Below are 25,473 nucleotides of genomic sequence, written 5' to 3'. Positions count from 1 at the left end.
CTAATGGGCGTTGGACCTTGTTTCCAGACCTGGCCCAGCGTTCTTCTGCTTTCCCTTGCTCGAAACCATGAATCCTGTCTCTGCCTCACCTTCCCCAGCTTTTAAACCGAATTTGGCAGAGTCGCTCAGCCCGCATTTTGTCCCTGCCACTGTGATTACCCTGTCTTTTCACACCCAGGTGCATGGCACTGTGCAAGGCCATGCCTCCAGGATGTGCTGCAGTGCCCTGTCTTCCTGCTGGGGATGTGTGGGGCTTTCTGCCCCAGGTCTGCCTCCTGTCTGTGTCTCCATAGTGCAATTAGCTACTAGCCAAGCTCAGATACTTACAAAAATCTCCCTTTCTGGGCCAAGCACAATCAATTTCATTCAGTAAAAGTCTCCCATTGCCTGTTGCTCAGAGATGACCCAGGACTGCGGGTCTTGACCTGAAATTTATCTCCCAGGAACACCTGGTGAACACCCATGACTGGGGAGAACACCCATGGCTGAGGAGCACTGGCTGCATGGTCTTTGTGTAATCCTTGGCTGAGGGTTATTCTGAGCCTTTCCCTGTAGCATGGGAAATGGCCAAAGGCACCACCTGTCTTCTGGGGCAGCTTCAGGTATGGGATCCCAGCGCACCCAACCCAAACCAGCTATGGCGGTCTGCAACGCCACATTGACCTCGCTCCGTGGGAATCTCCTTGCTGGCAGTGAAGTTGCCTGCATGCCTCTTGCAGGGCACTCTCTCTCCATGGCTGTGGCCATGGCACATCTCTGAGTGATTCCTATGTGTGCCACCACTGAGTCGACGCTTCATGTGCTCCCTGCCATCTGTCACAGCAGATGCGGAAACTGTAACACTTCTAGCTTAGGAGGGCATCCAACACCCTTGTGGGGGTCTTTAAAATTCACAGCTAACAGTCGGAGCCTGTGCTTGCACAAAACCCCTCTTAAAGTCAAGATTTAGCAGTTGGTTGCCATAGCAACTTTCCTCATCAAGTCTGAACTCCTTTCAATGTAGATGGCCAAACTGGTTTTGAGGAAAAAATACAGGAGATGAAAGTTTGGTAGTTTCCGGAATCAAGGATCCTTTGAGAGGCAAATGTGGTGTGTTCTCAAACTCTAGCCTAGTATGTTTGAAAATGTCTCTGTTTCCCTGACTTTGGGCTGTGCATCCTATTATGGGGAAGAAAGCTTTATCTGTTGTCAGCAGCATGCCCGTGCGTGGTAATGAATGGTGGAAGTCTAATAAGGAGATAATGACTGTGAAGGCAATTTGAGAAGGTAAATGCACTATAGAAACAGTCAGTATTGCCATCATTAGGAAAATCAGGCTCTGCTTGAACTCGGAGTTGTTACTGCATTTACTTTTACATGTTTTGTGGTACCTAGATATGAAATGTGGAAGAGGACTCCATTTATTCTCAGTGCTTAAATCTAGGCAAGGCATTCAGTTGGTTTCAGGAAGAAGTAGGTCTGAGTATTTGACCCAACAATTGGTTTAGATGTTTACAGATAGGGAGTCCATTGCCCAGTGTTTAGGAAAGGCTTGCTCCTATGGAGGAATCTGCACTTTGTCCTTGCACCATGCAATCTCTGCTCTTGGGCTCATGTTGTGCTTGGACCTGGCAGGGCTCAAAGAAGGCTCAGGATGGTTGTTGTCTCCTGCTCTGCACAACGCCTGCCTGCCTTGGCCCCATGTTCTCAGGCAGGCATCATCATCCCCAATTTGACCTCAGGCTCTGCTGTCCAATGGCTCATTCGTAAGCATCTGACTAGTCCCAGTTACAGCTCAGCTCCACTGGAACCAGTCAGTTTGAACCTGTTGTGGACCAATAGATTCCATAGAAGGAAGGCAAAAGTTTGCCTCATAGGAAGGAAAAAACTGGTGTAATAATATCCATAGATTTTCTGCAAACTAAGAAGTGGCTTGTTTTCATCTCACTCATCAGTGCACTGAGCTGAGTAGGTGTGGGAGACAACAATGAGTGGGACCAGGCAGGGAGGTTCTGACAGGTGGTACATTAGAGGTCAGTCCGGAAATGGTGGGGTGAGAAAAACTTTCTGACTCAGACCTTGTCCAGTCCCTTTGCCTGCTCTTCATTTACATTTGTTTTCATCTTCAGAAAGAGAAAATATAGTACAATGCTATTGTTCCGTTTATATCCTTTCTAAGTGTCTCCTCCCAGGGAAATAAACTGTATCCTGACTTTCTCCTTAGGGCAGGGCACCTGTGTTATTTACACATTTCAGGAAGCCTTGCTCTTGTATTACCTGGTACTAAAGTAAACAGCAACCATTAAAAGTGTAAAACCTAGCGATGAACTGTAACCGCTCTTACTAGTTTAGTGACACATAGCATTGCTGAAGAAAATATTAGTGTAAGGAATCAGCAACGATTTCCTTCAAAATCTATAAAAAGTGCAGCAATAATTCTTAAGCTTCTGGGGATCTTGGGTTTTCTTGTAAATCAGATGAATGCTATGAAACTCTGCTGGAGAAAGCATGTAGATACTAAACACAGTTTTGCATGTAGCTCCATGCTAGATCTCCTGCCATTCCAAAGGTGAAACGTAGCATGTAAGGAAGCATAGTAAAATATCTTCAATAATTCAGAGTTGTGGATGTTCTTTTTGTTAATCAGTCAAAACTCAGAGTTCCTGTAGAACCATAATGAGTAGCAGCCTCTGTGTACAGAGGTGGTTCTGTGAGTCAGCGGGATGACATGGCTGGGAACAAAGCCTGCGGTTGGGTGGATTAGGCTAGCATCATCGCTCGGCCACTTAGCAGCTGTCAGCAAGTCCTTCAGTTCCCCACTCAGTTACCCCGTGTCTTTTTTTTTTTTTTTTTTGAAGACTCTGGGAAATAGGGTATGAAATAATTCACATTTACAGGCTGTAAGCAGGCATTGATCATTTAGTATGTGTCTTGCTGTATACTGGCATTGAGAAAAATCAAGATGGAGAGTCTCTTCCCTCAAAGAGCTGTTGGTCTGCATGTTTACAGAGAATATAGGCATTTCATAAATGTTACATTCCTCCGCTAGGGAAAATAACCATGTTCTAGAACATGGGAGGTTGGCAGATGCGTCCCTTCATGAGGGTGGTGGGGAGGGGAACGTGTGACATCATGGGATGTGCTATGTCGTTTATGCATCTTCAGTTTAGCTTGACTGTTTCATATTCAGTTTCTGGAGCACAGATTTGTTCATCAATTCACTGTTTCTCTTTCTTCCTCCTTACCCTGCTTCCCAGGGGAGTGCCTCTGCTATGAAGGTTACATGAAGGACCCAGTGCACAAACACCTTTGCATTCGAAATGAATGGGGAACAAACCAGGGGTAAGTGAGGGTTCGCCAAAACAGGGCTCCAGTGATCAGGCCTGACGAGAAGCAACTGTGTTTAACAGAACAGACCTCAGGAGCAGTTAAATGTGGAGCAGCACATGGGTAAAACTGTCACTGTGCGTCTCCTTATTTAGACCATTCGCATGACGTCCATATCCTCCCGCTCTCCATTTGTGAGTCAAGAGCTGATGCCTCTGACTGGCAGCCCTGCAGCCTCCAGCTGGGATCTGGAGATGGAGCTGTCCCTCTCTTGCTTTGCACACGGCTGCCAGCTGTGAGGCCTCCACAGCAGAACTTAGTTCATCATGTTGTGGAGACACACGCACAGTCACAAAGGCTCCAGTGTCACTCTCCCAGCGCTAGATGAGCTTCGCGAGACTGACATGAGTAGAAACTTGTTTTCCCCAGGACTGTCAGAAGGGGTGAAATGCAGAGACTCAGGGAATTCTCTGTTGAGTGAGAGAGTATTTTCACCTGATTCCCAATTACCACATTTCTCTGTGACACTTACACCCCCGCATCACCAGCCGCCAGGTATACATGACTAAGACAAACCTGTTGCCTTGTCAACCGCATTTTTAAATTTTAGACATCTTCACATGATTTTATTGTGATAAAATGTACTCTTTTGCCATGTTTAAGCATCCAATGCGGTGCCCTGAAGCAAATCTGTATTGTTGCGTAACCATCACTTTCATCCAGTTCAGATTGTTTTTTTAAAGGAACTTTCTACTTTGATGCCGAGAGTTTGCTTTTTGCATTGGCCTGGTCAAAAAGCAGGATGGGAAAAGAAACATTTCAATAAATGCTCACCAATAATAGCAAGTAATGGAACAGGGACAAGTGGAAAGAAATATCAGTGAAAGCCATCCAGATTGCTTGGGTTGGTTAGATGGTGTCCGTGGCCTGACAAGTTGGGGAAAGAAATCAACATCCTCTCAGACATTGCCACTGACTCCTCACTGCCCTGAACCTGATGGCCAGCCTCTTCTATGTAATTCTGATGAACCCAGACCTAGAATATTGAATGTAGTTCTGCACCCTCACACAATAAATATGGTGACAAATGGACAAGGGTTTGGAGAGGAGCAATAAAGATGATGGAGGAGCCCCAGAGAGTGATTTATGGTCCAGCGCTAGAAGAACTCTAAGAACTTAGCAAGCTGATGACTAGTCAAGGCATGATCGATGCCCGTAGGTGTTAGAAGGGGCCAAATGTTCTGGAACGGGTTGAAGAGGAGGGATAAGGACAAGAGAGCATGAAGTTAAGGAAAGGAAACCTGAGTCACAGGTCAGACAGCTTAGGAAAGTCAAAACGCTCTGAAACATTTCTGTGAGTGGACTGGAAGCATTGTTCTGTTTCAGGGAAGCAGTGCAAAAATGTAGGGAAAGTGTCTGTGGAAGGGTACACTCAGCATGGGTGTCGTTTTCCCCCTATTTTGTAAGATTCGTTAACTAATTGAAAGAGAGAAATGTGGGGAGACACGCGCACACACACACACACACACACACACACACACACACACACACACACAGAAGGAGAGAGGCAGAAAGATCTTGGATTACTGGTTGAATCCCCGAAAGTCTGCAATGGCCAGCTGGGTCAACTCAAAGCCAGGAGCTTCTTCTGGATATCCCATATGTATGGCAGAGGCCCAAGGACTTGGACCATCGTCTGCTGCTTTCCCAGGCCATGAGCAGGGAGCTGGATGAGCAGTAGAACAGCTGGCTCAGGGACTACTGTTCATTTGGCATTCTGGCATAGCAGGCAGTGACATTACCTGCTGTATCACAACACCAGTCCTAAGGTGGCCTGTTATGGAAAGGTTGCAGGGAAGGGCAGAGGACCCAACTTGCAGATGTTGAAAAGCATATGAATTAGCAGTGTCATTTGCCATGTAAATTCTGCTCAGTATCCTTCCTCTTAACTCCTGGAATGTTATCACCGTTTCTGGGAAATGAGAATTCAGCTTAAGCGATGTGTGAGCGTCTCAGTTGACTGTGATTTTCATGAGGTAAAATATTGTAGAGGGTGATGGATAGTTACAGTTTCATCCCTTGGCCTGAAAACTTGTCGTGGAGGGAAACAAGTATAAAATATCATTTCACGTTTCCCTCGAATGATCCAAGTCAGCTCGTGGAAGTGACTGGATTGGCGGTTAATCGCTCAAGCGTCCACATCACCTGCCTTGTAGACTGATTGTGCTAGGATGGGTCTGACTCCACTTGGTAATTGCAGAAACCTTTGTCATTATGCCCTCTGGCTGTGTGGAGAGTCTTAGGGTGCAGACAGACCTCAAGGAAAAGTTGGAGGCCCAACATTGGTGTCATTTAAAACAAGACAGGCTAAAGCACTGAACTATAGACTGACAAGAACATTAGCCCCAGGAAATAGACAGGGAGACTTAATCTGTCATTTCCATCTCGAATTTCCATTATTCTATGATCATCATTGTCTATGAGTTCTCATTTTGGACACTAATAAAATAATGGAGTAACTGTTAGGAGGAGGAAAGACATGGCTATCTTGAGGATAATGGAACCAGGATTGATAGCAGTGAGAGTTTACATGTATCTAAAAAAGCACCAGAGAATGACTGCATTTTTTCCTTTGAAAATGACAGATAAGTGAAAAGTGTAAGACACATATATCTTGCTTTAAATCAGGGACCTGATGCCATGTTTCTCTAAATGATCCTCACAAATTTAATCGAGATTGGTTTAATATGAAAACTGCCACTCAAATTGAAAACGGCCTGATAGATTGCCAATTAATGATACATATTGGGGTTATTATGGAAAACCCAATGATATGCTTGATTTCCCTGAATATTTTATGTAATGTTGCGGGAGGAAAGGTAAACAGGCTATGGGTATGGGTGATCTGCATTTAGTATTCTTGTATTGCCTACATTAAAATAACTGCATGCTCTTTGAACTGGGGCAACCAGATTTTAGAGTAGTAACAGTTAAAATGGATTCCTCTGTGCAAAATTGAGGTGAATGTACCAGGAGAACAGTGGCAATAAGCATTTGTGACTTTCAAATAACGAATAAAATTGATCAAGGATGCTATGTAAAAACTACAAATGAATGTTTGAGTGAGGCAGAGGAGTTACGTCTACAGATTTATTTGACCTTGGTTAGGTTTTCCAATTTACCTGGCCTGGTGTGTGTGTGTGTGTGTGTGTGTGTGCGTGCCAGTTTGTGTAAGAATATTCTCATCTCTCTACTCCTTCATTTATTCTCCCAATAATTCATTTTTTTCAACAAAGATTCACACCATTAACTATTATACTCCACAGTCTGCTTTGGCATACTATTCATAAGAAGTAAGAAGATGTGGCTTCTACTGGGAAAGAACTAATCATCCATACAGATAATAATGTAACAAATAATTACATTTCTAAGACCTAATAAAGATGTGAGCAAAGGTCTGTGAAGCTGAAGGATCATCCCCGGCCTTCACAAAGTTGGATTTTCTTTTTCAAATTGGTATTTATGTATTTTCAGTTTACTTGAAAGGCAGAGAGATGGAGACAGAGGGAGCTTTGCCGTCTGATGGTTCACGCTCAAGTGCCCACAATAGCCAGGTCCAGGTCTGACCAACACTGAGAGTATGGAATTCAGTCCAGGTCTCCCATGTGAGTAACAGGACTCGAGTAATTAAGGCATATCTGCTGCTTTCCAGGGTGTGAATTAGCACGAAGCTGGATCAGAAGCAAAGGATACGGCAATCTTTCTTTCCCTCCCTCCCTCCCTCCCTCCCTCCCTCCCTCCCTCCGTCTCTCTCTCTCTTTCTTTCTTTCTTTCTTTCTTTCTTTCTTTCTTTCTTTCTTTCTTTCTTTCTTTCTTTCTCTCTCTCTCTCTCTTTCTCTATTTCTCTGTTTCTCTTTCTCTCTTTTTTTCTCTTTCTTTCTCTTTCTCTTTTTTCTTTTGTCTTTTCTTTCTTAATTATGAGCACCATCATGGACTGGGCCCCTTTTTAAAGATTTATTTATTTTTCTTGAAAAGACAGATTTACAGAGAGAAGAAGAAACAGAGAGAAAGATTTTCCACCTGCTGGTTCACTCCTTAAATGGCTACAACATCTGGAGCTGAGCCGATCTGAAGCCAGGAGCCTGGCGCTTTTTCTGAGTCTCCCATGTGGGTGCAGGATCTCCAGCCTCTAGGCTGTTCCACTGTTCCCAGGCCACAGGCAGGTAGCCGGATGGGAAGTGGAGCAGCCAGGACACAAAACAGTGCCTTTTTGAGATGCCAGTAGTTGCAGGTGGAAGATACGCTAATTGATCCGTCATGCCAGTTCCAGGACATAGAATTCTAACTAGGCACTCTGATATGGAACGTGAGCTTCTCAAATTCATCTTAACTGTTGTACCCATGCTAGGCCAGGAGTGGGTTTATAAATTCTCTGTTTGCTACTGGCAGGGGTACTTCTAAGAGCGGAAAGTGTGGACAGAGACAGAAATATTTGAATCATGACTCTTCCAGGCATGGCAAACAGATATCTCAGTGTCTATTAAAGAGTGTTATTTACAGGGGCAGGAAGGAAGCTGATAAGTAAGTAAAGAACATGTCTCAAAGCACACTGATTTCAAGTACCCTTTACAATAAATGTATTAATTTAAGTAATTATAAAACAAGAAGACAAAATAAACCCAAAGCTTCCTGGGACAAGATAGATTTTTATTTATCTGAATGTTCCAAAGGACTAGTTGGTAGTTGAAAGTGTAAGTTGAGCGAATCATGGGGCTCACAGTTATTTCCTGGCCACTCCAGCCCAGTGAAGAGCGAGGCAGATGGAGACATTCGTGGGTTGATCTGGTGAGGTGGCGGTGAGGCAGTCTCTGAAGCTCACCTCAGTGACAGACTGTGGGATCAGCAGACTCATAATCTCTCAAACTAAAGCTAGCTTCACAAAAAAATGTAACAAAGTCATAGCTGACCAATTTCTAATGGGTTATTATGCGAATGAGAGCTGTTGGAGGCTACATCACCAGTCTTTGAGGTTGGCAACAAAATCAATCATTTCCTGCCACTGCAGCCTCTATGACCCTGGCTGCCAGACAGGGGCCCTTGGGTAAAAGGACCCTAGCCCAGAGGGGTGGTTTACTGTGTGTCCTGTCGAATCTGTATGAGTTTCCTAAATATCTCTGTGGCCTCCAGGGACTGTTAGTGTCCCCATCTGATGTTTGTCTGCTAGGACTGTGAGGATAAATTGAAAATTTTCAAAGATGAGAAATGAAAACAAGAGGTGAGTATAGAGGAGGCAAGAAAGATTGATTTACATGAAAATATTGCAGGAGAAAAGCACATTTATTTTACTACTTTTGAGGTTATTAAGCTATAATACTGGGGTTTTTTTTGTAAATTAAAAATATACTCAAGGATCTCTAGGTACATTTTTCAGAGTACTGCAATTAGATTAAGCATGTGCCTTTGAAGATTCTTGGTAAATAATAATCTGAGTTCTTATTCTGGCATCTCAGGTATAGAGGGCAACGCCAAGGAGATTCTCCACTAGAGAGAAAGATAAACTACATTTCTATGCTGAAGGATGGAGATGAGAATTCAGCAGTGAGACAAAGGCCCACTGTTGAAAATGAGCAGGTGTCTTTCCAAGGATTTATTAGACGTGGTCAGGATTGGCCCTGCTCATGGGAATCCCTCCTCTTTATGCTGCCTGCAATAGAGTGAACACAACCTCCCCAGATATGCATACACACACACACACACACACACGCACGCACGCACGTGCATACTTGTACATGTTCTACGCTGCCCTAGTGTGTTCATCCTTCCCACTGCTCTAGATACTTTCATTTCCTCTGCTTCTACTTCAACAACTTTTCTGTACCTCTCACCTTCTCAAAAGGGAATGCTTAGAACTTTAAATCGGCCTAAGAAATGTATGTCCCAAACCATATAACTCAGTTTCCTCTTCACGCGAAGAGTGAACACCATGTTCACGACTGTTATCCTGAACTCCCCTGTTTTGCTCAGAACCTATCTTGAACAGTGGGTAATTTACGTATACCTCATTGCAAGATGGCATCTTTAGTATTTCCCTGGAGACGACTGACGGAACAATGGCTGCCTCTGGATTCTAGACATTGAATTGAGACGAGACAGCACTGATTACTCAGAGATCGCCAACCCACCTTCCGCTCTCTCGTCTAGCTAGAACCAACTGAGGACTTCCCGTCAGTTGTGTGACAGCCAAAAGCAAATGCTGCACCATTTCAGAGCCTAAGCTAGCATGCTGAGGTGTGGCTCTGGGTCTAGGAGCAGGTGTTAGGTTGTAGCTGGCCTTTGGTTGCTCCAAATCTCTTCCTATGTGACCCAGATGAGTCAGACGGGCCTGTATAACATGTGATATTTCCAATGTCGCCTTGTTTATTTCTAGACCACTGTCTGGCTGCACTCCCCTCCCCCACCTTGTGTTGCTGTCTCTGGCACTGCAGCCCCATTCACCTTCCTCCAACCTCAGACGTGACATGCAGGCCAGGCCTGCTCCTTTATCTCTGCACTCTCCTCCCTGGCCCTTCAGCCCAGATTTTATTGTCTGTGCTCAGCTCCTGTCATTGCCATGCCTTCCACAAATGAGATTATCTTCCCATTAGCTTTCTTTTAATTCTCTGCTCTCTGTGTCTCTCTTGTCATCGTTGTCACTTATCTCTAACAAGAGTTCCCTGTGTCCTGTGTATTTGTTCAGCCATTGATTTCCTATTCCTTTTCTTTTTTCTCTTTCCTCTCCCACATCCCTCTTTCTTTCTTTTCCCCTTTTGTCTTCTCTTAGACAGGAATCAGTAGAAATTCAGTGACTGCCTTTTTCCCACCAATTTCATTGTCGAAACAGATGAAGTATGCTCTTGGGATTAACGCTGAAGCCTTCAGTTCCTTCTGTCTGCAGAGACCTCGCTGGGATTTGATTCTAGGTGAATGCTGGGTGAGCAGGCAGAACTGGGTGCTTGCAGCAGGATCTCCTGCAAGGACGCTCTCTTAGCCCTTAGCAGAGCTGTATCTCGCAGCCGAGTTGGGCAATGCTGGAATTTGATCAGGTAGATTTTCTGAATTGAGAACTGTTTAACTTTCTCCTATTATCACACAATCTGTGGAGTCATCCAGTTACTTACAGTAATGTCCTGAGAGCCATGGAGGGTTGAAACCTTCCCTGTGCTTGTCATGCCAGCCAGTTCTGAGACCAAGGGCATGTTTACCCAGATGGACACCTTGTTATAATTGTCACAATGGCAGCCCTTGAGAAGCTAATGTTGAACCTGGGGTCATTATTGATTATGTTCTTTACTCCACTTGTAGAAGCAACTGGGACTTGCACAGTAACTCAGGATGACAGCAGAACAGAAGCTCTAGGGAGTGGTTCCTACTTGCTAGTTCATGGAGCAGCCTCTTGAATATCACCAAAGAAGTGTATTGAAAATCTTGGTTTGCTCTTTCTGCCCTCAGAGATTTTAATTTCACAGATCTGGGAGAGATCAAAATCTACATTTGACCAGTTCTCCCAAGATAATTGTCAAACCCAGGTAGACTTAAGAACGCCTGCTCACGAGATGTGGCATTGCCACACTCCTAGCAAAGTGTCCTTTGCATTTTACTGATTGAGAAATGAAGAGCCAGAAAGGTGGAGTAACAGGCCCGAGGTCACAGAGCCAGGGATCAAGCTTTATAGTGCCAACTGGCTATTGCAGATTAACAGTGGGTACATTAGATTTGGAGGGAGGGCAATGCGAGGAGCCTGCAAGAGTCTGGAAGCCAGTTATTGTCTGTCAATGGGAGGTCAGCATGCTGTGGCCCTTCACATGCTCTGTGCCCTCCTCGACCCAGGACCGAGCAGATGTCTGTCCACCATAGCAGCACCTACCCTGAGGGACAGAGAGGGGATGTTCAGAGGGCGATGTGCCACCACACTGCTGTTGCTGGCTGATTCTGCTATGACACTGAGAGACTTATTTTAAACAGTGCCGAAGGCAGGAACACTCATATTTCCTCCAACATGACCACCAGGGTGAAAAAAAATCAACCTCAATTTACCCTCCCATCTGCTCAAGAATGGAAGATAAATTGTTTCAATTTTACAGAAATGAATGTTTTATGTCTTACCCAAGCTTTCCAGGCGGTGTCCTGCATTATATATTTCTCTGAATGCATGCGTGTTTTCTACCACAAGTTCTCTCTGGACCTTGTGCTCGCCTGAGCTTCACTCTCAGAACACTAGGTTGGAACGTGCGGGTATTTTTTCCCTGGCATTGAAAGTTTTGTCTATTTACCCTTTTTTTCTTAAAAATAAGTAGAAAAAGAAATTCACTCATTATGCCTTGCTTAGGAAAAAGTACCATTACCATTTTGGCATTTTTCCTCCCAATTTCTTTTCCTACGCACCAAGAGTTTTTCTTCCCCTATTGTCTTCAATTCTGCGTGTGTTTTGTTCTCTCTCATAATTAAGCAATGAGCAAGTACTACTCTTATAATCAGAAAATAGGGAAAAGATGAATAAGGAAGTTCAAAAGTATTATTGTAGTTGACTACTTTTGCCAGAACTTTCTCCTTGGAGAAGTTGTTCATTCTTTCTTGAGACAGAGCGCAGCAAAGAGGGCTACAGAAGCACCGATTGATCAGCCTGTTTCCCCAAAGCTTGACTGAGAGTGCAGTCTTGGTCTCTCATGCGGGTGGCAGAGCCCTACCCACCGGAGTCATCACCTACAGCCCCCTGACATACACAATAGCAGGAAGCTGGAATTAGGAGTCAGGAATACAACACTGGCGCACCAAAGCGGAATGTTGGTGTCCTAACAGCCAGGTCAAATGCCCACCATGGATGTTGATCTTGCTGTTTGAAGTTTTACTCATCTTTGATGGAAAGAAGAAAGCGACTTAAGGCTTACCATCCCAGTCACACATCTCTAATATAAACATATCTGTAAGTTGGTATAATTACTGCATAAAAACCAACTGGTGACCCAGGCAATCAACACAGTAATGCAATATAATGTCAATGTCGCAGAAGACTTTGAGCAATCCCTTACATAATGCTAATTAGTATCATTTATTCAGCATGTAAAACTGGACACTATGGTGGATATGTTAATAGCCTCACTAATCTGAGTAATAAAGATCTTATGTATTGGATTTTTTAAGAGTTGAATAATTAGTTTTATGTGTAACACCCACAATTTCTGTTAAAATAACTTAAATAAAAGTTATCTTAAGGTTAATTTTTCCTTTGAATCCTTGTTCTAACATTCACAGTATAATTATTTTTTTCCTGAGATTTTAACTTTATATAATGTCAGAAATTAGAAAGCAAATATTTTTCTCTTGTACATTTTGCTTTTTTACACCTTTTTTTTTCTCCCTTCGTTCTAAAGGAACAAGTGACTCATAGAAAAATCTCGAAAAAAAAAAACAGAAACAAAAAAGAAAAAAATCAGGCCATGTGAAATATCACCCCCTGAACACAATGTACGCTTTTTGTCTTATTTCTTTAGCTGCAATGATTTTGTAAACACAAATAGCTTCATACTGTTCTCTCTTTTGCTTGGTTTTGCTATACACATATAGGAAAATACTCCAGAAAGTTTTGTGGAAAAGCATGAATAAAAACTGTGAGTTTGGGGGTTGATGTTGTGGCGTAGTGAGTTGAACTGCTGCCTTTTATAATTGCATCCCGTATCAGTGTGCCAGGTCAAGTGCCAAATATACCGCTTCTGATCCCACTCCCTGCTGGTATAACTGGGAAAGCAGCAAAGGAAAGTCCAAGTTCTCGGACCCCTCTCAGCCATGTGGGAGACCTTGAGGGGGTTCCAGGTTCCTGGCTTCAGCCTTGCACCAGCCCTGGATGTTATAGTCATTGAGGATTCGGTTTATTTTCATGCCCAAAGTTTTGGATTATCTTCCACATGTTTTCACAATATATGGAAACTGCATATTATGATAAAAATGCATGGATTCCAGAACTCCTTAGCATCAAAATACAAACTTTTCCTTGCCATTTTTCAATGAACTTTTTGAAGCAACCTTATGTGTGTGTGTGTGTGTGTGTGTGTGTGTTTAGAATAGTGCATTTCCTTATTTTAGCGACAGGCACAGTTTGACAGAACTTCACCTTTTGGATAAGGCTTTCCACATGCGGAGTCGCACTGTTGGCATGAGGAGACAGAGCCAACACCATTGAAGACCCTCCAGAGGTCCCAAGACTCCTCTCGTGTGGGACAGCGGAAAGGGCCATACAAAGCTGCTCAACAGCCAAGGTCACATTGGACCAATTCATCCTAGAAGGGGAGGCATCCCTTGGGACTGCTCAGGTTACAGTTCTTGGCAAGGTTGCTCCCATCCTGACACACACCAGAGACTGTTGTATATGACAAGCCTGACTTGCACTGTACAACATGGCACTGTTAGGGAGTGGTAGGAATAGACTCCACATTGAAATGAACTAACACCAATACCAGAGAACCATAGGAATTTCCATGCTTGGTAAAATAGCACTCTCCACATTCTGGTTAGCTGGTGCAATAGTGTTGATATGGATATGAATACTGGGAACTCTGATATCTGGCATTTATATAGTCTATGCAATGCACCAGCCAGTCTCCTAGTACTTTTTAAGTATTAGTAATTTTCTCATTTCAACACTAGGTAGGAACTATTGTTGTGCCCATTTTACAGATGGTTAGCAATATTGACCAGCAATATTGAGACCTCACCAGCAAGAAAAGAGAGTTGAGGTCCATAAGGCAGTTTTTATTTTCCAATCCCCTCAAGAACTATTTCTGTGAGTTTCAAAACGAAAATAAGGAAGGCAGGTGAATGTTACCCTTTGGCTGAGGGCAGAGGCTCCACAGTAAAAACAATCCAAGTATGTGGTCAGGGCCGGATGTCAACATCTGTGATGCATGAAGCAGATGCCTGTGGATAAATAGGGCGACCACACGCAGGGCAGCTGCGGGGAATGGATCAGATAATGGTGTTTAGGATCATCTCTCTGCCAAGCCTTCTATTCTGAGTACAAGCCTTTCAACTCTTCATTAGATTGCAAATTTCCTGCAACTCTTAAAAATCTTACCAGCTAGATGTTTTCTGCATCTCCCTAGTTTATCATTATGTCTGGCCCAGAACTGTTCAAATCATTTTACAAAATTTATAATAGGCCTGTTTCTTCCCCTGCATTTTGTATTAGTAAAGTCTAAGCTATGCTTATGCTAAGCCCTTTAAGAGAATATTCATGCTGTCTACATATATGAGTTTTTGGTCAGCTAAAGGTATGTTTTTCCATGGGGACTGTTTTCAGAAAGAGAAAGTATGTTCATCTCTGAAAATACTTGTCTTAATGTAAATATAGACCTTATATATAATCCTATTACATTTTAGCCTGTAACCCATTGAAATCCTTTGAATATTTATTCTGTCACCTTATGCATTAACTATCCATTCTATTTTATGTTATTTTCCAGCTTGAAATAGTCACCTTTTATCGACAGTTTTGCTTTTTCACAGTCAGTTACTCATAGTCAACCTCAGAATGAAACTACTAAGTAGAAAATTCCAGAAACTACATTCATAAATTTTAAATTGCAGTTCTGAGTAGAGTGATAAAAAGCTCACCCTGCTATCCCTTGGTCCAGAGTCTTCACATTAATTGTGCTATCCTCTTGATAATCACTCAGAAGCCATTTATCAGATCCACTGTCATGAAATTTAAGTGCATATGTGCAGGTGATCTTTATTTTACGTACTAATGTCCCCAAACCATAGCAATGTGATGCTGGTAATACCAAAAAAAGGAAAAATTGCCACTTGTGTGACCTAGTAGAGGCATCCATTGTTCTCTAAACCATTAAGTAAATGCCTTTAAAAACCAAGGCTTATGGGAATGGCATTCCATCCTGGTGCCAATAGAAGCCTGCCCATTCCTCTTCCAATCCAGCACCCTAAGCATGCACTGGGGAAGACAACAAAGGATGCCCACATCCTTGGGGCCTGTACCCACCTGGGAGACCAGGAGACGCTATGGACTGCTGGCTTCACACTGGTCCAACTCTGGCCACTGCAGCCAATTTTGGGGTGAACCAGCAGACAGAAGACCTTTCTCTGTATATCTCTTCCACTCTCTATAACTCTGCCTTTCAAAGAAATAAATAAATCTTAAAAAAGAATGAAGAGTGATGACTGTGCTACCCTTTGAAATGCCAACTTGTAAGTGCCACCAGAAATGTTCATAAGCATGGCTTGGGGACTACTCATTAGTGAATCCATTCTAGACATTTTTTACCTCCTTTAATTTATTTTAAATTTTAAATTAATTTAATTAAAATTTTTAATTATACTCTCCAGAGAAACTCTGTTTCTCCAGAGAATACAAAGCTTCTGAAATTTTTTGCATCCACATTCTCCATGCAGTCAGATTCTCTATTCCTTCAGATCATGCAGTTTCTCTCATTTAGACTTTTGACTAGTCTAATGATAGGATCCTCGCTATGTGCTTACTTGATAGGAAGGGTAAAGGGGTTAAGACTAAGAGCTGATATTAATTGAGTTTATATTCTTAGTGCCTCACACATCCATAAGGGCCCTCTCTGCTTTAACGTTACTACACATAGCTCTATGAGCCTATTCTTTTTATATTAGGGAAAAAAATGGAGCATAGGAAAATTTGGAACCTCACCCAAAAGTTTCTCTCATAGTAAATGCCAAAATTGTTATTCCATCTAGGCAATTTGACTTAAATCACACACTACACTCTCCTGGTCCTCTCTGGCAAGGCTCAGTGCCGATTTGTGAGTATAAAAAGCACGTGCATTTTACATCTTGTCCTCCTCATCCATTGCTCTGAAGACAGGGCAATGACGGTTAGACAGCTGTGCAGACTACACACACAGCTGTTAGGTGGGTGAAGTTCCAGGGTTCTGGCTTCTCAGTTTTGGGGGATTAAGCTGATGGAATCCTCTTGCTTCCATGGTTGACCAATTAGTTGGCTTTTTCTCCTTGGTTCCAGGAGCAGGGATACTTTAAAAGAAGCTTGTGGAGAAGTGGAGTTTACTCCAGATGACTGACTGCTCAAGGCAATAATGAAGTACACTTGGGCAGTGCTTTGCGGTGCTCCATGGCTCAAGAAGTGAGGAAGGGAGACCACAGATCAGTCACATAACGAGTCAGGCCTTCTTCGGGATGCTTTGTATGTGTTGCTTCTTTTTTTGGTAATTATCAGCTCTATGTATTAGTGCTTTCTGCGAGATAGGCATAACTGAAGTGTTGTGTGAGTTTTTGCTTGATTCCCTTCTCACATCAGATAGATTAGGACACCATGGTTCCAAAGGGTTCCATACCCCGCCACACGAACCCAGCATTTATTTCCGGCCTGACTGAACCACTTGCTTTGCACCACACTTATCTTTCCCCATTGTTGCTCATACCATTTTCCCCTCTAGTTCTCCCCAGGAGTGCACCTGTTTATTCCATCCTCTAAGGTCCAGCACTAATACATGCTCCATCATAGCACTCCTCCTGAATCCCTAATGAACAATTTCTTCCCCCTTTGAGATGCCTCAGGGCTGCGACTATGGAAAATGTCCCATTGTGTCTCCGGCTATTTCTATCACCCGTATTCACCCCCTCCTAGACTCTAAGACTTGGAGAGAAAGGGATGATTATTGAGTTTCTTTCTCAAGCACATAGAGTAGGTGCTCAACAAAACAGTTGGAGAATTGCTACTGGTGGACTTCCAAGCACTGTGTGAAAAATGAATTCATAAGGAAGATACTTATGTTGGGACATGAAAGAGGAGTGCCTTGATACCACTTAATACACAGCACTTCTACTGAGAATTCCCTCAAAAGTGTCCTGGGAGATCCAGCCCATGTTAGATGTGCAAAGTGTTTTTGTTTTCAGGATTTATTGATTTTGCTTGAAAACAGAATTACAAAGAGAAATACAGACACACACACACACACACACACACACACACACATATGAGAGAAAGAGAGAGAGAGAGAGGTTGCATATTCTGCATGTTGGTTCACTCCCCAGGTGGCTCCAAGGGCTGAATGAGGTAGATACCTGAGCCAGGAGCTTCTTCATGGTCTCCCAGGTGGGTATAGGCACCCAAAGATCCAGGACATCAACCAGCAGCTGCATAAGAAGTGGAACAGCCAAGACTGAAATCCATGCTCGTGTAGGCTGATGGCATCACAGGTGACTCTCTGAGCCACACCCCAGCCCTATGGGGCGGGCATGATGGAGCAGATGAGTAAGCCACTGCCTGTGATACCAGCATCCCACATCTGAGGACCAACTTCCCAGGGAAGTGAGTAAGTGGATGGGAAATCTCTGTATATTCATCCCTCTTTCTTTCTTCCCCTCCCCTTTCTCTGTGTGTGTGTCTTTGAAACAAGTAATTCAAAACTTTTTTAAAAGAAAAAAAAAATGCTTAAATTTGAAATGAACATAGTCTTCCGGGCAGAAAGGTTAAGATGCACCCACAGACTCCCTGGGTCTGAATCCTGACTCTATGATTCGCTAACTACCCTGTGTCCTTAGATGGATTACTTCAGCTCTTTGCCTTAACGGTCTCCTCTGTGAACTTGAGATCATCCTAGTACTTCCCTCACAGGGCTGTGCTAGGGAGGAAGTGACGGCTACACAAACAGCAGAGTGTGCAGCTCATGGAGCGTGCTTTGCCATAGCAGAGGCCATGAGATCACATGTTCTTCCCTCTAAGAACATCCGAACACTCGTCAGCGAGATGGCTTTCAGGAGGGAGATTCTTCTGCTATTCAAAATCTTTCAACTCTGACCATGGGACAGCCATCACTTTTGTTTGGCTCAAGTTTTCTTCTTTCCTCTACAGGCATCGGAGACAAACCCTTGTTCTTCAAAGGCCTCCTCTCTCCCTGCCTCCAATTGTGCTTTCCACCAGACTGGGGAGGGCGTTGTCCGACACACTGGCTTGAACTGAAGCCTAATTACACTGCAGTCAGATTTTCACGGGAGCCCCTAGCATGGCAGGCTGCCCTCTTTGAAGTCATTAGTCTTCACAGTGGGTAGAGCACATCATCAAAGACTCTGTTTCCCAGCAACCCCCACTGTGCCCGTGCGCACCAGAGGACTGCGGAGGGAGGGCGAGAGGCGTCTGTCTACACGTGCATGAACTCTGCAGTTCTCTCCCGTGGCACTGAACCGTGATGCCTTTGAACTGAAGCCCAGGGAGAAGGCTGGTGATGCTATCACAAAACCTCTCCCCGTTCTTCCAGTCTTGAACCAATTTAGTGATTAAACTTGTTAGGGCCAGGGATATGGATGTAGGCCATGGTTAATGTTCCAGTTGGTAATCTAAGGGGCTGTGTGATGCGACTGGGAAGGGAAAGAAATTGCCTGTGTCTAGACACGGACAGTGTTCTTGATAATTACTCTGAAGAATCTGCTGGGAAGTGGCGAACTATGTATGTGTGTGCATCTAAGAGACAGACAACAGGCAGACAGAATAAGCTGATGCAGACAGAGCCAGAGGAGGAGAACAGGTGTGCTTTTGTCCGGGCTTTGCCTCTTACCTGGGAGCCTGATTGCCAGCTTTTGGGTTTTTGATCCCTTTAAAGCTCATTTCATTTCCTTTTTTCAAAGATTTGTTTATTCTTATTTTAAAGACAGACTTACAGAGAAAGATGGATTTTTGATCTCCTGGATCACCAAATAGATGCAATCGCTTGAGCTGGGCTAGTCCAAACCCAGGTGACCTGAGCGTCTTCTGGTTCTCCCATGTGGCTGCAAGAGCCCAAGGACTGGAATGACATTTCAATGCTTTTCCAAGCATATTAGCAGGAAGCTGAATTGGACATGAAGTAGGTGGGACTCAAAGCAGCACCCATATGGGATGCAAGCACCTCAGGCAGAAGCTTAACTTATTATGCTGTGGAAACAGCCCCAAAGCCACTTTCCTAGAATCAGATTTGAGTTATTTGCTTGCACCTGAGCTTTAGATTTCAGCACTCAAGTCTAAGGATTCAGACCTTTCTAGCCTTATCGATTCTTTGTTTGGGCCCTCAGCCGGTAGAGCTCTTTTATGTCATCCTTAAGCTGGGAATGTGTTAAACCCCGATCTGGGACCCTTGCTGAGGTCCAGCAGAGAGCATCCGCTCTGCATCATTTCAGTGTTGATAACACTGGTCTCTCACACACATACACACTCACCATACTGTTCTCGCATCTCTCAATGGCACTGCTGTGATAGCTTTCAAACAAGTGTTCCCCCCTCCCACCCCACTGCTTGTCGTCAAGGCCTTTTTCTGAAGCCTCCAACAAAGATCTACTGAAATATATGTCCATTTCACACTCTGTCAAAAGCTCAATAGTGACCTCTTGGACCTTGCAGAAAAGAGTTTTGGACTTCAAAGATCTACGAGCATTCCCAGATGGGCTTTCTGCCAAATCCCCCAGCTCATGCATCTTCCTGCTCTAGGTCTTGAATTTTGCGTTTCATTTTCACTGAATCCGCTGCAAAGCCGGCCCATGAACCTTGCTATCCTATACTTTTGTGCATTTGAGCACGGGCGTGCTGTGCCTCCAATGACTTCTAATTTGCTCCATCTGTCTCCCATCCAAACACCCCTGGTTATTCCCTATTCTACTTCCTAAAATCTGCATTCAGATGGCCTTCTCCAAGATACTTGTCAAATGCCGCCCAGCCTTTACAAAGTGACCCTCTTCCAAGATCCTGTGGCTCTTTGTAAGTCTCTGCCGTTGTTTGCCAACCACAATTGCAATGAGCTGAAGATAAAATGAGTGACAATCATCTGCTGTTCCAAGCACTTAACATGAACTCATTTTATCTTCACAGTAACTTTATCAATAGGTATGATTATTGCCCATATCCTCTCTACCAGTGGAGAAAACTGCAGTACAGATTCCCCTTGACTTCCAATGAGGTCATGCCCTGATAAACACATCATAAGCTGCAAATGTCATCATCCCAAATCCCCTGAAAGCACGTAACTCCCCAGGCAGCATCGCTCAGCACACACTACACTGACTGTGTCCACTGTTTCCCAATGGGGAGCCATGCCGCCATGCCTCTCCTCTCTATGTGTGTCACTGGAGAATATTATATTTCACATTACTATCCCATAAAGATTAAACTTCAAAATTCCAAGTAGGCCTATCACTTCCACACCATTGTCAAGTCCAAAATTGCAAGTCACCTCACTGTAAATTGGGGGCCATCCATACATAGGCTGTCTTTTCATAAGTATCCTAGAAACAAAGCTTGATGCTAATGCTGTACAAGAAGGTTCCGCATTTGGTCAGTAAGAGTGAGGGCGAAAGTTAATGGAGGGAGTTAACACACTGGGGCATGGGTAAGCTGCAAAAGCTGTACCAGCAGACCAGTTTGAATATACTGGATGTAGTGTGGGCAGGGAGACTTAGTCCATGTTCCGCAGCCCTGACAGATTACCACAGGCCTGACAATTTATCAGCAAGGCAAGTTTGTTTGGTTCATGTCTGTGGAGGCTGGAAAGTCCAGGAGTGTGATGCTGGCATCCGGCAAGCACCTCTGTGCTTCATTGCGGCATGGCAGAAGCACTCATGTCTCAGACTCAGAAGGAAAACTCAGACCAAGTCACCGCTATAACAAATCCACTCTTACGATAATGAGCCCACTCCTGTGCTAATGATATTGATCTGTTCATGAAGGCATAGCCCTAGTTACGTAATTGCCTCTTCATACTGTTGCAATGGCAATTAAATTTTAATATGAATTTTGTAAAAGACATTCAAACCATAGCATTCTGCTTCTGTCTGCCCCCAACACTCATGTCTTTTCACATACAAAATATATGAATTCCATCACAGTAGGACAAAAATCTGAACTTTTCATCATCAACTCAAGTCTAAATTGTCTTCTAAATCAGATGTGAGACTCAAGCATGATTCATCGAAAGACAAATTCCTTCCAGCTGTGAACCTGTGAAATCAAAATACTTATCTACTTTCAAAATATAATGGTGGTACAGGCGTCTCCAGTCTAAAAGAAAACAGTATACACAAAAAATGTACAACTGGTCCTAAGTCCAAAATAACATGCAAAAACAGTAAGTCTTAGTGCTGGGAGAATAATGTGTGATTCCAGCTCTCAGACTGGGATCTTTGGGGATTTGGGACCTGCAAAGTTTTCCCTTTCCCGCAGCTCTGCTGGGCTCAGTCAGTCTTCTGCTCCCTGGGGTCAGTTCTTGTGTCTGTAGTTGGTGTTGTTTGCTTGTGACTATACAGTCTGGTGGCTCCGCTATGCATTGCCCTTCAGTAGACATTTTCTGCCTTGGCCAACAGGTGATAATCCTCACCATCTTTTGAAATTGAGATGGAGGTCACTCTGCACCCACAACTCCTGCAGTCTTTGAGTTTATATACATTAGATTACATAGACACTACCAAGATTTCCAAGGCAGGAAACACGAGGCAGCTCTAATCAGCAACCAAGGAGGGGTGCCTGGGACCCATACCTTGAAACCATTTTGTCCTCCTGAAACCCTGGGCCCTGTGATAGAACGGGTAACCTGGAAGATCTTGGAAATGCCTCTGGAGTTTCTCTTCCATTGTCTTGATTAATCACATTTGGCTAGCTGCCTTCTATTCATATCAATCTCTTTGACAAACTGTCCCTTGGCCACACCCTTAGGATTTTCTTCCAAATTCTCTTTTTTTTTTTACTCTACCCAACCAGGCTAAGAATTTTCTAAATCTCTCTATGTGACTTCTCTCTATAAATTCCAACTTTGAATTACCTCTTCACTCTCACATCTCCCTGTCTGTGTTTAAAAGTAGCCATACAACAGCCTGAATGCTCTTGTAGCCTAGTTATTTCTTCTTCCAGACACCCTGGTTCAGCACAATGAACACTGCGTTCCATAAAGCCCTAGGGAAAGGGTGTCAGCCCACGGAATTCTTTGTAACTACATAACCAGGACAGCCTTCCTTCTGATTTCCAATGCCTTGTTCCTTTTCTTATGAGACCTCACGGAACTGGCCTTCACTATCCATATTTCTATCAGTGTTCTGACCACAATGATTTTAATAGATTCAGACTCTCCCAACAGCTCTTGTTTTGTTCTGAGCCCTCAGAAGAATGGTCCTTACCGCTGCATTCATGAGAAGTCCAGCTTTTATAGCTCACCTCTCCAAATTCTTCCAACTTGCACCCATCATCAGTGCCAAAGCTGCTTCTAAATGTTGAAATATTTGTTATAATAACAGCCCTTCTTGTAGTACCAATGTTCTGCTGTTATAACAGAATACCATAGGTTGGGCAGTTTATGAACAATGGAAGCTTCTTTGGCTCATGGTTCAGAAGGCTGGTAAAGCCAAGAGCATGATGCCAGCATTGGACAAGGGTCTCTGTGCTGTGTCATACTGTGATGGAACAGGGAGCAAGAATGTGTCAAGCAGAAAGGGTAAAAAAATAAAGCCAACTGACTTGTGCAAAAAATCTACTCTTGAGATAACTAACCCACTCCTGAAATAATGACATTAATCATCCATGAGGGCAGAGGCCTCACAACCTAATCTCCTCTTAAAGTTCTCACCTTTTAAAATGGTTACAATGAGAATGAAATTTCAGTGTGAGTTTTTAAGGAGAACTCAATATAAAGCAGTCTTTACCTCTAAGCAGGATTTCAGGGAGGGAGGAGGAAGGTAGACAGGAAGGCAGTGGAATTTATCTGCTTTTTCTTTCCAGTTTCCTGGTTCTTGTTGACTTATATGCAGATTCATAATGTCAGAGGATTGAAGCCAAGATTTTCCACCACCGACACACAAACATTCATATACTTACACACACCTCACACTCTGGTGAATTTCTAATAAAGAACAAACCTGAATCTCCAGCAACGCTATGATGAAAATCACATTTGATGTAGACTTGTGTGCTACAGGTGTGGGATTCAGCGAAACTTGAAAAGTGGTTCCAACTGAAGACCATTATACTCAGTGAAATAAGCCAGTTCCAAAAGGAAAAATACCATAAGTTTTCTCTGCTATAAGGCAGCCTTCATGCAAAACATAAAACAAACGGATCTATGGGCAAACAAGCCTATACATATGTTCTTACAGATGAACAGTATAATGGAAACTAACACATGAGCAAGTGGAGATACAGTGCAGTACTCAGACGCCCAATGAAACTGTAAATACACCTTGACAATTTGATACTTTATTTTCTACCATTGCCTATGCTTACAATGCCATGATATACTTAGATAGCAAAAATTTTAGACTGGTGACTGTTGCTTAAAGACTACACTGTTGTAATAATAAGGCAGGGGTGGGTTGATGGGGAGGGAGGTGGGAACGGCAGAGGGAGGAATCCCTCTACCTACAAACTGTATCATGGACAGTAATAATAGCAGGAAAAAATACAAAAAAAAGAGAAAGTTGAAAGTCTACTGAATGAATGGATGAGTGAGAGGGTGGGTGAATACATAAAGAAAGAGTAAACATCTGGATCCATGATTGACGTGGCTACAGTGAAGGAAAACAGTGTAGTCCTGAAAAGAACCCATCGTCTGAGTAGGAATGCTGACGGGACGAAGGTTAGCTCCATGTCAAAATGAGAAACAACAGGAGGGCCACTGGCCTAAGCTAAGATGTCCAAGTGTGTTTTGATGAAATGTTTGGATGTGACTAGACTTTACATCAGGTGTTCTGCCGGAAGCAGAGAGAGCTACTAGAGTTTGGGCATGTAGGAGTAGGTGTTTGTGTGACAGTGGAAACACCATGGATAAATATCACCTGCTCTTATTTATCTCCAACTTCTATCCCAAAAGGCCTTCCTAGATGACACTGACTCTGCTCTACTCCTCTTTTCTGCTGTCACTGTTTAAGAAAAATGTCTCCCTAGCGTCCCATAGCACATCCATAGCCAAATGAAAGCTTGATTTAGTGCAATCATTGGCATTCTTATCTTGTTTTCCTGTGGTCTAAAAATTGCTCAAGGACACACACCTATCTTTTTTGACTTTGTGTTTGTGTCACCTGAACCTCTTGCTAATATGTAACTGTTTGCTTTAGTCAGTGCAGGCTGCCACTACCAAGTGTCAGAGGCTGGGGGCCCTAGACAACAGGCATTGAATTCTCATAGTTCTGGGAACTTGGTGACCAAGATGAGTGTGCGGACAGTGGTGGAGCTGCTTCGAAGGCTCCTCCCTGGCCTGCAAAGTGGAGGGACAATTCTGGTATTACCTTTCTCTTCTTGTGAGGATACTAGCTCTTTCTGATTCCAGCTTACTCTCATGACCCCATGGAAACTTAATCACCTCCTTGAAGACCTTAACTCCAATGTATAATCACCTAAAAGGTTGGATCTTCAACATATGAATGGTGGGGTGTGTGCAGTTTAGCTCACAGCAATGCTCAACAATCATTAATCAGTGGTAGAATCCAAGGATGAATAGTGCTTGGTGGTTGGTATTTTCACTGTGAGTACTTTCTGGCAGGAAGAGAAACGCTGCTTTTCTGCGTTTCTCTGTCTTCTTTTTACTCTCCACCAAAGCAACACCTAATGACAGAGGCCACAGCCAAAATCCACTTAGAAGAGAGGCCTCGTTGTGCTGACAAGAGAAGAATGGGGGAATGCGTAACTAGTTTCTCTTGGTATTTAATCTCAACAGTTGAGTGTGTTCCCCTCTCACCCAAGTCTAGCCTGCTTCCTCGTATATATGGTAGAAGCTTCAACTTGCAGCCTCAGAAGCAGGATTCTCACCCTGTGTGGTTGCTTCTAACTCTTCCTGACAATGTGCTAGAAATATGTGTGTGTGTTCTAAAAGATGAAGTCAAATTCATGAGGTTAGTTTTCTCTGTCTCCTCCAGCCTGAACTGTACTTAACTTGATAAAGTAAATGAGTACTGGAGGGGTCAACTTCAGTCTACACCAGTAGGTCCAATTCAGATGTGGGAAGATGGTCCCAGGGGTAGCAGAAATAGCTGATACTGGTTGGCTGTCTATCTTGTGCTTACTAAGAAGTTTATACTTACATTGTACTGCCAATTATGTTCAGAGGAACTTGGGTCACAATAGCAATCTTACAGGGGTTCTAAGAAATTTATATCTGTCTAAGGAAATACAACAATACCAATCAGATACCACAA

The 25,473-nt window shown here is 43.4% G+C and overlaps 1 protein-coding gene across 1 annotated transcript in view; it reads left to right on the top strand.

The window, feature by feature from the left end:
• Positions 1 to 25,473, top strand: part of ASTN1 (astrotactin 1) — a 303,431-nt gene that overhangs the window by 150,900 nt on the left and 127,058 nt on the right. The window contains exon 8 of the mRNA XM_004596275.2: positions 3,237 to 3,321. Within this exon, the coding sequence (XP_004596332.2) occupies positions 3,237 to 3,321 (85 nt within the window). The remainder of the gene's footprint in view (positions 1 to 3,236; positions 3,322 to 25,473) is intronic.

Source organism: Ochotona princeps, chromosome 2 (genome assembly GCF_030435755.1).
Source record: "Ochotona princeps isolate mOchPri1 chromosome 2, mOchPri1.hap1, whole genome shotgun sequence".
Classification (NCBI taxonomy): domain Eukaryota; kingdom Metazoa; phylum Chordata; class Mammalia; order Lagomorpha; family Ochotonidae; genus Ochotona; species Ochotona princeps.
This window is presented reverse-complemented; position numbering and strand designations above follow the sequence as displayed.